Consider the following 15,504-nt stretch of genomic DNA (forward strand, 5'->3'; position numbering starts at 1 on the left):
CATTATGTAAAATAGGAGGCAGGTCAGTGAAGGCACAGTGAGCTGTCATAAGAGCATATAGCTGAGTATATAAGCAGAGCACCTGATAAAGCCCACCTCACAGGCCGCCTCGGAGCGTGGACATATCATTATCTCCAAACTGAAAATAAAGATGACTAAAGAACTGCAGGACGGATTTCATCAACCAAGGTATCATTTTAATCAGTGCAACAGTGCCAACCTGACAGTGTATGTAGTTTACTTAGCATAATCCTGGTGACAGGTTCGCTTTAAATAAAATAATTTTTTTTTTTTCTGCAGCTATTGAACCTGATCAGCTTAGAGCCCACTTGGCACCTTATATAGAATCATACTTGCCAACTTCTAGGCGCAAGCATTATTCAGATGTCTAAGGGTATGTGCCCATGATCAGGAAATAGCAGCGCTTTGGAAGCTGCCTATGTTCACTGCGTTCTAATCAGTCAGTTAAATAGGCATTTGTGTTCCGTGAACCATGAGGATTTACTGCACCCTATACATTCTATTGTAGAAATTTCTGTTGTGGAGACTGTCTCGACAACAGAAATTGACATGCTGTGGCTCATAAACCCACACCGCCGGTGAGTTTACGCAGCGTCAAATAGAAGCACAGTGTGCATGGGATTTCTATAAATGCCATCCACTGTGCTTCTAATGTAGAACGCAGCGTTTTGGATGCAGTTCACGTGAGCTGCGTCCAAAGTGTTGCTATTCCTGACCGTGGGCACATACCCTAATTCTCAGCATTTTTAGCGTTTCCCACTTTTATTGTTTTCACAATGGGTCTCTGTCTAAAGGCTAAGTATCCCTGCATGATACACAAGAAAACTTTCAAAGAACTTTTTCTAGGGAGGTTTAGGCAACTATGGGAGATTTGCTGTAGAAATTCACTTACTAGTCTTGTCATGCTATCATTGAGTTTATTAATGATTGTATGAGGAATGTACTGCCATGCTGAATAAGCTTGGGCACATCATCAAGATCCGCTGCTGACAGCTCCTTTTGCAATTGCCGATCAATGACGTAGCAGATTTTTACAATGGGAGACAAGTCAGGCTATGATACCATGTTTAGGCCACGCCGACTGCTCAGAGAAGCACGATCAACACGTGGCTTGGCTTTGTTGTATTGAAAAACAGCTCCTGGAACACTTTCACGTTGCCTTGTGAAGGCCTTTTCATGGTGGTGCCCACGTGTTCTCCAGACCAATCTGTCTATCATTGCATCAAAGACAAAACCAGGATTCATTGCTGAAGAGGATAGACCTCCATTCTAGCCTCCGTTTCCATCTTGCTCTGCATCATGATGGCTTTTGAGAGTGGTAGCCTGAGGTTAATGGACACCTGTAGGTGGATGTTTGGTTCGTAGCCCAGTGGATCGTGCAAACACCTTCTAATGGTTTGTGTAGACACTGTTTAATGCCTCAGCCTTGGTATGTCATGTCCAATATCACTTGCAGTACAGAATGGATCAAACATGTAGACAGTGGTACACCACTTTCTCCAGCCTGATCAGCCTGCAGGGGCCTAAATGTGCTACCATGGCCTACAGCGTCGACTTGTCTTCCATTGTATCTGCGACATCATTGGCTGGCAATTACAAAGGGAGCTGCCAGCAGTGGATCTTGATGATTTGTGTACCCAAGTGATACAGCGTGGCACAATATTAGTCATACTATCTTTCATACATGCCTTGACATGCTATTAATGGGGTTAAGTGCGTGTACAGTCATGGCCAAAAGTTTTGAGAATGACACCAAAATTATATTTTCACATGATCTGCTGGCCTCTGGTTTTTAGTAGTGTTTGTCTGATGTTTATATCACATACAGAAATATAATTGCAATCATATTATGAGTACCAATAGGTTATATTGACAGTTAGAATGAGTTAATGCAGCAAGTCAATATTTGCAGTGTTGCCCCTTCTTCTTCAAGACCTCTGTAATTCTCCCTGGCATGCTCTCAATCAACTTTTGGACCAAATCCTGACTGATAGCAGTCCATTCTTGCATAATCAATGCTTGCATTTCGCCAGAATTTGTTGGTTTTTGTTTGTCCACCCGTCTCTTGATGATTGACCACAAGTTCTCAATGGGATTAAGATCTGGGGAGTTTCCAGGCCATGGACCCAAAATCTCTATGTTTTGTTCCATGAGCCATTTAGTTATCACCTTTGCTTTATGGCAAGGTGCTCCATCATGCTGGAAAAGGCATTGTTGGGCACCAAACTGCTCTTGGACGGTTGGGAGAAGTTGCTCTTGAAGGACATTCTGGTACCATTCTTTATTCATGGCTGTGTTTTTAGGCAAGACTGTGAGTGAGCCGATTCCCTTGGCTGAGAAGCAACCCCACACATGAATGGTTTCAGGATGCTTTACAGTTGGCATGAGACAAGACTGTGGTAGCGCTCACCTCTTCTTCTCCGAATAAGCTGTTTTCCAGATGTCCCAAACAATTGAAAAGGGGATTCATCAGAGAAAATGACTTTGCCCCAGTCCTCAGCAGTCCACTCCCTGTACCTTTTGCAGAATATCAGTCGGTCCCTGATGTTTTTTCTGGAGAGAAGTGGCTTCCTTGCTGCCCTCCTTGAAACCAGCCCTTGCTCAAAGAGTCTCCGCCTCACAGTGCGTGCAGAAGCACTCACACCAGCCTGCTGCCATTCCTGAGCAAGCTCGGCACTGCTGGTAGTCCGATCCCGCAGGTGAAACAGTTTTAAGATACGGTCCTGGCGCTTGCTGGTCTTTCTTGGGCGCCCTGGAGCCTTTTTGACAACAATGGAAGCTCTCTCCTTGAAGTTCTTGATGATGCGATAGATTGTTGACTGAGGTGCAATCTTTGTAGTTGCGATACTCCTCCCTGTTAGGCCATTTTTGTGCAGTGCAATGATGGCTGCACGTGTTTCTTTAGAGATAACCATGGTTAACTGATGAGAAACAATGATACCAAGAACCAGCCTCCTTTTATAGTGTCCAGTGATGTCATTCTTACTTAATCATGACTGATTGATCGCCAGCCCTGTCCTCATCAACACCCACACCTGTGTTAATGGATCAATCACTAAAACAATGTTAGCTGCTCCTTTTAAGGCAGGACTGCAATGATGTTGAAATGTGTTTTGGGGGTTAAAGTTCATTTTCTGGGCAAATATTGACTTTGCAAGTTCAGTAATTGCTGCTAAGCTGATCACTCTTTGACATTCAGGAGTATATGCAAATTGCCATTACAAAAAATGAAGCAGTAAACTTTGAAAAATTACTATTTGTCTCATTCTCAATACTTTTGGCCATGACTGTATTTCTGCGAGTGGTGCTCATTATCGTTGCTGAATAAATTTGAGATGTTTTTAAAAATTTTGTTTCCTCGTCATTTACATAACAGTAACATGTCTAAAGATTCTGTAATTTAATTTCAATGTTGAGGAGTGTAGCTTAATGCAACATGTAAGCTGACATTGTACAATTTATTTCAATAGATCTATAGATGATTTTATAAAACATCTAAGGTGCTAATACTTCTGCACGGGACATAATTTGTGTACGTGGGCACACGTGCATGTAACTTCATGGTAAGAGGGGAAACAATCATTCTGTAGTGAGGTAGTTATTGATATCTTTTGGATGATTGATTGTAAGGGATACTAGAAAAAAGTGATGCAACTTATAAATTGACCACAGAAAGACAAAAACACAAAAAATTGGGATAAAATTGTAAGCTTGATCATATTCTGATTACAATTGTTGCTCTTAATAGGAATTAAGTACACAGCTTGACAGTATAAAATTGCTAAATTACTCCCTACATACCTGGACATCTTTCTAGCCATATTGTAATGTATTATGGGATGTCATTGTGTCAAACTTGTGACCACTTATTTTTTGTGGTCGTAATGGTGTGAGATAATCTCTACATTTGTTTAAATGTTTAGGATTAATTATCATTTATTTCAATTCTGCAGATTGTTAATGAAGCAGCAAAATATCGATATCGATCCGGTGACCTTTTCAATTGTGGGAGCCTGACCATTAGAGCACCTTGGGGTTGTGTTGGCCATGGTGCACTTTATCATTCCCAAAGTCCTGAGGCCTATTTTGCTCACACTCCTGGTATAAAGGTACAATCTATATATCTATGTATTGTTACTGTGACATTATGCTGGTAAAAATTCTGTGACCAATAACTATCAATTTAAAAACTGGACTTAACACAGAGTATAGGCGTGTTTTCTATAAGCATGCAACCAGTAATGTGAGGGTCCCTACTCTTACTGAAATAAGAGCAAGTTCAAGCACCAGGCAAACCGCAATGTTAGGCCAGCTTCACACATCGTGTTCACAGACCGGACTTGGATCAGAATAACTGATTGGATTTCTTGACCTGAGCTAACTACTTCATATATGCCAATCTGGCTATTAGCTCAGGAAAGGAAACCAGGCGGTCAATCATGTGCTATTGATTTTAGTTGTTCTGCTCCTATAACTGAGCAGAACATTGGAATTAAACACTGATCTACACAGAGCATTATTTTGCGGTGTTTGTGAAGCCAGTGATAAAGAAGTCAGGGTACCCAGCTCTGACTTTGAATAGAGCATTTGAGCATTATTCTCATCAGACAACTCCAATTTTTCCAACTTTCTAATCTATTAAAAAACTTTAGACTCCCCAATGATTTTAGGCCTTTTTTAAAATATTGCGTAGTATTTTGCATGTACAAATCAATACGTAGCCATTAAAACCATATTTTAATGTATAGTTACATAGATGGTTACATAGTTTATAAGGCCGAAAAAAGACAAGCGTCCATCCAGTTCAGCCTATTTCTTGTGCACTGCAGCTATTCCGCAGCGTTGATCCAGGGGAACGCAAAAAAAAACAAAACAAAACAAAAAAAAACATGCGGTATAGGCCAATTGACATCATTGAGGAAAAAATTCACTTCCCGACACCAATCTGGATTAATTAACTATCACTAAGTATAAGATGTAATTTTATTGTTCTCAAGAAAGGCGTCCAGGCCTCTCTTGAACTTATTAAGTGAGTTGGACATCACCACTTCCTCTCCCAGAGAGTTCCAGAGTCTCACGGCTCTGACCGTAAAGAATCCCCTTCTATGCTGGTGCAGGAACCTCCTTTCCTCCAGACGCATAGTGTGCCCCCTCGTCTTAGTCACCATCCTTGGTATAAACAGGTCATGGGAGAGATCTCTGTACTGCCCCCTGATGTATTTATACATGTTTATGAGGTCTCCCCTAAGCCTTCTCTTTTCCAACGTAAATAGGCCTAATTTTGACAACCTCTCTGGGTATTCTAGTCCCTCCATTCCCTTTATTACCTTAGTCGCCCTCCTTTGTACCCTCTCTAGCTCCAATATGTCTTTCCTGAGCACCGGAGCCCAGAACTGTGCACAATATTCTAAGTGCGGCCTTACCAGCGCTTTATACAGAGGAAGAACAATGTTCTCATCATATGCCCCTATTCCTCTTCTGATGCATGCCATGACTCTATTTGCCTTCGCAGCTGCTGCCTGACACTGGGCACTCCAATTTAATTTGCTATTAACCAAGACGCCCAGGTCCTTCTCCATGTCAGATTTCCCCAACGTTTTCCCATTTAATATGTATGGGTGACTGCTGTTTTTCTTTCCCATGTGCATGACCTTACATTTATTGGCATTGAACCCCATTTGCCATTTTTTGGCCCAACTCCCCAATTTATCTAAATCCTCCTGTAGCTGTGCCCTATCCTCATCTGTATTAACTACTTTACAAAGTTTAGTATCATCTGCAAATATTGCTATTTTACTATGCAACCCTTCCACTAGATCATTAATAAATATATTAAATAATATAGGGCCCAAGACAGACCCTTGAGGCACCCCGCTAGTAACCCTGACACACCCTGAGCTTACTCCATTGATAACCACCCTCTGCTTTCTATCACTCAGCCAGCAATTTACCCACTTGCAGACATTATCCCCCAGACCAAGCATTCTCATTTTATATACCAACCTTTTGTGTGGCACGGTATCAAACGCTTTGGAGAAGTCAAGGTATACAACATCCACTGACTCTCCCCGGTCCAGCTGTGAGCTCACCTCCTCGTAGAAGGCAATCAGGATTGTTTGGCAGGAGCGATCCCTCATGAATCCATGTTGATATGGAGTTAGACAGTTATTATCATTAAGATATTCTACAATAGCATCTCTAAGAAATCCACCTCTAAGAAATCTAAGAAATGTAGGGGATGGGAACGTTGCCCAAGCCCCTTGAGAAGTCTTCATGTAATGTTGTTCAGTGTAGTGTGTACTGTGTGATACTTATTGTTATGTGATGTTAAGTATAATGGCCACAAGATGGCAATAACGTTGTTCTAGTCTGCCTAGCACCAGACAGTGAGTAGGGCAAGTTAATTCCAGAGTTTAGACCAGAGAGGAAGGAGCTATGCAGCAGAATCAGAAAGGACTTCCTGGTAGTCAGAAAGAGCCCAGAGTGTGCAGAGTAAAGACCTGAGGGTCTAGTGTGAGTAGTGCTGCATGCAGTGGGTGTCCCTGTGGCAAGGAAGGAACTACCGGAGCAAATGGTAAGAGCCTGTAAGAGAAGAGAAACGAGTAAGAGTCTGGAATCAGGAGTGAGAGAATAATGGGGTCTGGGGCAGAAGCCTAGCAGGATGGTACAGAATCTTCATCAGAGAGGTAAAGGGAAACAAAAGGAAGACAATACGTATATGATTGTAGCTACTGAGCGTCTACGTAAAGAAAGTAAAGTGTCGCCATATTAAGACTCATCCTCTCCTACAGAGAAATTACAGGACTCTTTGCTACAGGATAGTCTATGACTCTTGTGGACTGGAAACTGAGAGTAGCTGTGAAGGGCCGTAGCTTAATACCGCAACCCGTCCGGTCCCCACAGAGGAAAAGGGGCAGTAGCGTTATATCTCGACTTGTGTGGGCCCCAGAGAGGAAAACGGAAGCTCCCAAGATAGTGTGCTAGGCTATGTAAGCAAAGAAGATAGTGTTTTCAGAGAAGGAGATGTGTGTGTTCATGTCGCTTGTGGTTAAAGAAATGTCCTTGAAGATAAATGCCGACTATCTGCTGTATATATGTTAGGAACTAACTTGGGTTGGAGTAGTGGTATTGCAACTACTAAGGGCAGCACCGGCAGGTAGCGTAGTCACGGATAGCCAGAGGTCAGTACACAAACAGCAGTATAGTTTGAAGGATAAACAGATTGCGTTGTTAGGGATAGCCTTAGGTCAGTACATGGGAGCAGCAGTATAGTCTTGGATGAGGCAGCAGGTGAAAGGAGAGCTGGACTAAAGGCTGGGAGTTCAATAATCTCACAAGGAAGGACATGCCAGGCCAGGTTTATATAGGGTTTTCAATCAGGAACTCACAGGATGAAGCCAATCAGGAACAACACAGGGTGGAGCCACTCAGGAACAACACAGGTACTAGTATCTGAGTTGGCAAGGAACTGTCCAGCGAGCTGAATAGCTCAGAGGAAAGAGCTGCCGCCTCGTGCACAAGAGATGCCGGGTTCAACTCCTGAGTTCATATAGTTCATATCAAGTTATTCTTCAGTAAAAAGAAGTTTAATTTTAAATGGTGGTCTCCTTTCATAAACTGGTTAACATCTGATCCTGGCAAACCAGCGTCATCGGTTACATGCGACCCGCACGGGCATACTGCCCCTATGATACAAGTCCACACACCCAGCCGCGACCCCCACTATCTTATAACGTGCTTGGGCGAAGGAGACGAGTACCTTGCCCACGGCTACCGTCCCGTGCTATGTTACAATGCCACAGCTGTCCAATTGTCTTATTAGATATTTTAATGCATTCCAGTAACTCTATTGTAAAATTACTCTTTTTAATACACCGATATTTCTGACACAGTTTATATATTGTTGCCAACTTCGTATGTATATTATTACATGGATGTTTTTATCTAATTCTGCTTCTACGCTCTGTGTATTTTAGGTAGTCATACCTCGAAGTCCAGTCCAAGCAAAGGGCTTGCTGCTTTCCTGCATTGAAGATAAAAACCCATGTATTTTCTTTGAACCCAAAATACTGTACAGAGCTGCAGGTAATGTGCTGAGGGCTCATATTCATATGGTTAGATTTATGTTTTGGCTGCACGTAAGAACATTTTTGGCTTTGCTTATTTAGAATGAAATGGTACATGGTTGCAGGCAAATGTTTTTAGTTAAGGCAGCAGTTGTATGCTTTGGCCAGTAGAACTCTCCTGGCTTCTCCATATTTTCCTTGGCTATGCCTTTACGGATTTAGTCATCTATACTTTATTTTTAATTAAGATTCTATTTTGTATGCTTTTTAATATTTTTAAGTTTTCTCAAGCATACATATATAGTCTTCTTACATATTCATCAAAGGACAGAAAAAAAATTAACTCCTGGAGTGCAGTTATTCTAAGCCATGAGGTGTTTTTTTTTTTATTGCTGTGTTTCCATAAATTCTTTAGAAAATCCTTATTTTTTTTTCTATCAATATTGCTGTCTGGAGCTTACTTTTTACAGTTTCATGTGAACTTTTCTCTGCGATATTTTATTTAAAAATATGTATAATATAACAAACAGCAATTCAATGTTTTTTTTTATTGTGGGGTGGATGTGGGAGTGATGTGACGTGATCGTGGGGCGCCGATGGGTTGTCATGACAGCCGGGGGTCTGCTGAATTACGATCCTCCTGCAAAGGCCAGCCCATGGCTCATAGGAGATTTGTGATTTTCTTTATACATAGCTATGTTGGTGCACTAAGGGGACTGTTTAAATACAGTACAAAAAGAATAATTTTTAACAATATGAAAAAAATAAAAAAATAAAAAAAAAGTTCAAATCTCCACCCCCCCCCCTTTTTGCCCCATTAAAAATAAAAGAAACAAAAAAATTAAAAATACACATTTGGTATCTGTGTGTTCGTAAAAGTCCAATCTATCAAAATATATAAGATTAATACGTCCTGTTAACGGCGTAATGAGAAAAAAAATCAAAGTGCCAGAATTAAGTTTTTTGCCGGCCACAACATTGCGATAAAATGCAATAAGAGGTGATCAAATCATTGTATCTACCCCAAAATGATATCCGTAAAAAACGTCAACTCAGGGTGCAGAAAATAAGCCATCACACAGCCCCCTATCCAGAAAAATAAAAATGTTACAGGTCTTGGAAAATTAACGTCACAAGGAAAAAAAAAAAGTAAATTCATAAAAAAAATATATATTTTTTTCACCACTTAAATACCAAACATGTATAGCTTTTGTTTTTTATCTGTGTAACTATACTGACCTGGAGGATCATATTACCGTATAGTGAACATGGTAAATAAATTGTGAAATTTCACTTTTTTTTGCAATTTCAACACCCTTGGAATTTTATTCCTGCTTTCCAGTGCATCACATGGTAAAATGAATGGTGTCACTCAAAAGTACAACTCGTCCTGCAAAAAAACAAATTGACAGAAGAATAAAAAAGTTATGGCCCTTGGAAGAAGGGGAGTAAAAAATGAAAACGAAAAAAAAAAAAAAGGAAATGGCCCAGGGGTGAAGGGGTTTAAAAAACGCAAACAAACAAAAAAAACTGCTAGTGTTGATTTGGGGCCAATTTTGATAAATGCTTTGTCCTCGGCAATGTTCTGTGATGGCGCTGAACAGTTATTTTGTGCTGACAGACTCCATATAAGTGTTTTTTATTTGGGAATAATCTAAAAGGGGTTAGAAAAAATATCATCTTTTTCCTTTCCATGATACATGAAAGTCTAAGCTGGAAGCCAATAGCAGTCATCGGGGCTAATTTGGTGAAAATCTAGTGGCTAGTACTAGTACCTCATGTGCTCCATGTTTCGCTCGCTGGCACGCAGACTTGGAGCGGACAGTGTTACTGTGCCTGTAGAAAGGTCTGTCTGACAAGGTCTTGATATGTGGTTGGACAATAGCCCAGAAGGTTTATCTGGATTGCTTTAGCGACATCTATGCTAGAAGGAGCCATGGACATACAATGCCATATAGTTTTAAGGACGGGAGTGTTTTTACTTCAATCTGAAATCTGTTTTGGGTCGATGAAATGTGAGTATTAGAGCCAATGTTTTTACGGTTTCCTCGGACACTGGAATACAACAGCGAAAAAAAAAATGAGAGAAATTTGGTTCAGCTTCAAACGTATCTAAAACTGAATTACCAGTTTTCGGTTTTATTGAGACTTACACCCAGCGCTGAAGGGGCATCATTTATCACAGTGTCTGGGCATATATTTCTGCTCCGTGGGTAGCCATAAATTATAGTTTACACTTTGACCTCACAATTCTGTTGGACTTGCCATCTTCTTGTACTAATACTGTCTATTTGGACCAAAGTGTCCAGAATCTAACTAGCCACATCATGTATCTTTTGCTTATACAGGTTTGTGTCTGACTGTACTAGCTCTAGGAAAAATGTAGTTGTACCATATTTAGCCAGTAGGTAGAAAAATGCTTAGATTTGAGAGTCCTCAGTGGTTGATACCATCTTTTCAGTAAGCCATTAAAGGTAACAAATTGCAAGCTTTCGAGACTACTCAGATCTCTTCATCAGGCATAGTACTATGCCTGATGAAGAGATCTGAGTAGTCTTGAAAGCTTGTAATTTGTTACCATCTTTTCATTTAGCCATTAAAGGTATCAACCACTGAGGACTCTCAAATCTTAATATTTTTCTGTTCTAGCTCTATCACTTGGCGGCCTAAAATATTACTTTTTCCCAAGGGCTAAAACCGACGTGTATTTAAGGCGGTTATCCACTTTGATTTCCACGAAGGTTAAAAAAAAAAAAAAAAAAAAAAAAAAGGCATTCCAATATATTGTCTTGTATATTGTCAGTAGGAGATCAGCGCTGCTTTCTTGATTTGTGGAGTGCTGTGCAGTCTTCTGGACAGACTTCTAATCCTGTCCTAAACATAGTTGCTGTTGGATGGGCAGCCACCATTGGAAAATACTGTATAGTACCATGTGCTAGCTTCCCATATACAGGTTTTATTTTTAATCAGAAATTTTTTTTGATACATTTCAATATGATAATACAAACAGTACCCTTACTTCATTACTCCAAAAACTGCTTTAGGAAAGTTAGCTAGGAAAAAGGAAAGTGGCACATCCATCCAGTCAATAAGAAGAATGGTAAGAAAAACTTTAAACTAGAAGGATCCATCATGAAAAGTAACCCTGACACATTTCTTGCATGTACTACGCCCTTAGTCGAACACGCCAGAAACGAGTCAGGGTTACTTTTCACAATGGATTCTCCTATTTTAAAGTTTCTTACAATTCTTCAATAAAGACTACTTTTATCAACTGGATGGATCTGCCACTTTCCTTTTTCCTTGATCACTTCATTGGCTGTGCTTCACCAGCAGGACTTGGCACCCATTCATCATCATCCCGGTGTAATTGAAAAATAGTGGCTTGTTAAACTTTCTTCCTTTTCCTTACGGCTTTAGGAAAGTTTACAACCAAAAAGATTAGGTATGAGTGACGTACAATCAACCAGACGATATGCAGTGTTTTTTTAATAGAGGCTGCTGATGAACATGTTCAAATTTATATCCCTCCATCATTGGCCACATTTAAAGGGGTTATCTCTGACTATTTTTTCATTACAGCAGGCCTAAGCTCCTGCCGGTGATTCACTTGCTTCCACTGACCTCACATTAACAGAGCGGTGGCTTTTCGGTTCTTCTCTGTTGACAGGGCGTGACTGCTGACGTCATGCTGATGGATAGCCCGCTCCCCACTGCCTAACTGCGGGAAGCCAGCTGTTGGTGTCAATCAGCATGACGTCGGCAGTCACACTCTATCTGCAGAGCTGCCCAGAAGAAGAAGAGCTGCTCTGTTTAAATGGAGCTGCTGAATCGCTAGCAGGAGCGGTCCATAACCACTTTGTGCCAGTGTCGGGTACGAAATGGAAGGTAGTTGCCTCTGTTGGCAACGAACTGCCTGTTAGTTTTTAGGCATATAATAAAAAAATTCCTGGATAACCTCTAAGTCTGCATTGCCATTTCCTTAGTTGAGAAGATTGTATAAAAAAAGGTAGGGGTGTCACTTTCCAAATGTAGACATTGATTCTCATCTGATCATAGCATTCCAAGTGAATACCTATTATAATGTTATTTTCAATAAATTTGGACAAATAATCCTAAAAGAAGTAGTATTCGGGTAGGAAGACATTACCACTTATCCACAGAATAGATGCGAACGTCTAGATCAGTGAGGTCTGACCATTGAGATCCAACCAGAATGTGTTAAAATGGAGCAAAAGTGTGCTCTCCCAACCGCCAGCCTGATCATTCCCTATGGGACTTCTGGAGTCCCATAGAGAATGAATAGAAAGACGGTCACACGTTCACACTTATTGGGGCTAAGAGTTTCGCATTCTGGCGATTGATTATGGTCCTAGCCGTCGCACCCGCAATCTACAAATGATCAATTATTTTATGAAAATAAGGTAATTATATATAGAAACATTTGTAATAAGCGGTTTCTCACAAATTTGACACGACTAAAACTCCGTTGTGCGTAGAACGACCTCTGCTCTCGTGCTAAGTGCTTTATATTGGTTCAGTGGTAGCAGAAGCCATCGATATGACAGATGGAATGAGGTATTACTAGACTTTTTACCGACATAGGATTTCATGGTCAATCAAGCGTGTGTCCTCTCAGCCAGCACATTGACCATTTGAACCAGTAATATATATTGCTATATGAGCTCATAGCAAGGAATGGTTTATATATTACATTTGCTGTGTTTTTATCAATAGAATGTACTGTATGTATTACATTTTGTGTGAATACTTTGTTTTGTATTAATGACTTATGATTTTACAATTGCTCCATGAATTTATTTCGATTTTAGCCCCCATTTGCAGCAAATTGAATGGCTGTTTAAGCCCTATGGCTTTCGGCGTCATTACTTAATAATTAATATGTATGTGATTTTAGATTTGATTTTTTTTCCCAGTAAAAATGACTTTCCTTTTAAACATAACACTTTGTTCATGTGACATCTGTACAGAGGAAAAAAGGAAGGTCACTGCCATCTGCATTGATTTGTGAGAAATGATTGTAAGTGATTCATGGTTGGTTCTCACATCTACACGGCTCTATTAACATCTAAAACCGACTGTGATTGAGAATATGACTGATATTAAATAGAACAATCAGCAGGGTAAGGAATAACTGTTGCTTAAGTATTTTCGCTTTATTTTGATGGGTTAAGATTATAGTAATCAGTGTCATACGGTCTTACTATGTTACATTATTGTTTGAAAATGGAAATTAAATATATTTATAGGTATTTATAATATAACTTGCTAAAATTACCACGGCTTTACAGTGTAGAGATTACTTTTAAAAGCTTTGGACCTAGTTGTCACTGTTAAAATGGAAACTGAAAGTTTGTTTTTAAATCTGTGATCTTCATTTCCTTTTTAGACACCTTGATATACAGTTTCCAAGATTGGTCCTAGTTTCAGACTTTTTTTTTGAGATTTGTGTGTATCCAGGGTGCTGCTGTCTTCACTAATCCACATCATGTGTCGGCACAGCTTTAGTCCTTACCTGATTTCCCCTTTATTTGCTTTTCTCCCTACTTTACCATAAGTTTTCTCTGCCTTCCCTGAGAATATAGATACTTTCTCCACTCTCTACACTCTGATCTGTCATATTCAACTCCTTCCCCCAACCTGCTGCTATCTCAAGTGCTGATTGACAGGAAATTGAGAGCAGAGAGAACTGTAAGGGTATGTGCACTTGTTGAGTACTTGGATGCAGAAATTTCTGCACCATTTCTGTATCTCTCTATCGTTTTTGGACTGCAATGAATTCTATACAAATAGATATAGATAGACAGACATATATAGATATATAATTGCACAACCCCCAACATATAATAAAATTGCACCCTGTGGAGCTTATTGGACAGTTTTCTTTGATTTAAATAAATAAAAAAAAAAAAAAAAACATGTGCACTCCTCCCCTCCATTTTTTGTAACCAGCAAAGGTAAAGCAGACAGATGAGAGCTGATAACAGGCTGGGAAGGACCCTGGTTATTAGGCCCTTCCCAGCCTTAAAAATACCAGTCCTCAGCCGCCCCAAAAGTGGCCATCACTTGAGATGCTCCAATTCTGACGTTTCACCTTGGCTTTTCCCCACTTGCCCTGGTGCTTTGACAATTGGGGTAATGGGGCCAGGGGTTGATATAAGCTGTGAATTGTCCAAAAACACAGCTGATCTCAAACCCTGGTGTTAGTAATGAAGATGTGTCTATCACACAACCCCATTACTAACCCAGTAAATGAAAAGAAAAACACACAAAAAATCAGTATTTAAATAAACTCCCTCACCCTTTCCCTGGTTCACCATTTTTTTTATTTTAATGTTTTTTAAATCTCACTCAGGTCCAACGTCTACTAAATCCGATGTAGTCCACAAATAGAAACCTGAAAAGAACATACACACAAAACCCAGAGAAATAAGACAAAGACACGGTGCAATTTTATATAATCCAATGAGAGAAGCACATATATAAAATGTGCGTGTAATTATAATATTTTTTTTTCTATTTTTTTTTTTTATGTAAAAACAAGAAATGTACTTTTCAACAACCCTAGATTGCGATTTGCCTGAACTACAGTCCAGCTCATCGTTATTGGCACCCATGAAGTTTAAGTACATCATGTGGAATATCTCCTGAAAAAAATTAATCAAGTGAAAATTTTTTTTGTATTGAGCACTTGTATTAAATACAAAATAGCAAATGATAAACAATAATTTGAAGTAAAAAAAAAAAAAATAAAAATGGGAGGGAAAAATAGCAAAATATTAAGCTTGCTGTGACACTGGTATTGCCACTTTTTACATTCATTTAGTATGGAAACACATTTTGACTCACCCGTGGTAAATCATAAAACAGATTCACTTGTGAATAATTGTCGGTGCCCATGTAACATGAATTAGTCAATGAATAATGACTTCAGTGTTTTAAAAAGCCACATGGTATGTCCTTTTCCTTTGTCACAATGGTGAAGACAAAGGTGCTGTCTGAGGACATCAGAACTGTTATTAGCAAACACAAGACTTCCAGGGTATAAGGCCATCTCCAAAGACCTTGGTATCCCATTTTCAACAGTGCACATTGTTATTAAGAAGTTTGCCAAGCATGGAATCGTCAAGAACCTCCGTAGGTGTGGGGGAAAGAGGAAAATGACAAGAGATGCCTTCGGAGGTTGGTGCGAATGGTGGGAAAAAAACACCACGTCAAACATCCAAAGACCTGAAGGCCAACCTAGAACAGTCTGGGGTCATGGTTTTAGCAAGTACCATATGCTGCACACTAAACCAAGCAGTTTTATGTGCGAAGGCCAAGGAAGAAACCATTGCTGAAGAAAAGATATAAAAAGGAACCACTGATCTTTGCCAAAGAGTACCTTGACAAATCA

General features: G+C 39.9%; 1 protein-coding gene across 2 annotated transcripts in view; it reads left to right on the forward strand.

Annotated features, from left to right (window-relative positions):
* BCKDHB (branched chain keto acid dehydrogenase E1 subunit beta) overlaps positions 1–15,504 on the forward strand; it is a 199,847-nt gene that overhangs the window by 70,776 nt on the left and 113,567 nt on the right. For both annotated transcript variants that reach the window (XM_073675617.1, XM_073675616.1), the window contains exons 5-6: positions 3,975–4,130; positions 7,998–8,106. In XM_073675617.1, the coding sequence (XP_073531718.1) occupies positions 3,975–4,130; positions 7,998–8,106 (265 nt within the window). The remainder of the gene's footprint in view (positions 1–3,974; positions 4,131–7,997; positions 8,107–15,504) is intronic.

Source organism: Phyllobates terribilis, unplaced genomic scaffold (genome assembly GCF_046119375.1).
Source record: "Phyllobates terribilis strain yellow unplaced genomic scaffold, ASM4611937v1 Scaffold_3__8_contigs__length_932513732, whole genome shotgun sequence".
NCBI lineage: Eukaryota > Metazoa > Chordata > Amphibia > Anura > Dendrobatidae > Phyllobates > Phyllobates terribilis.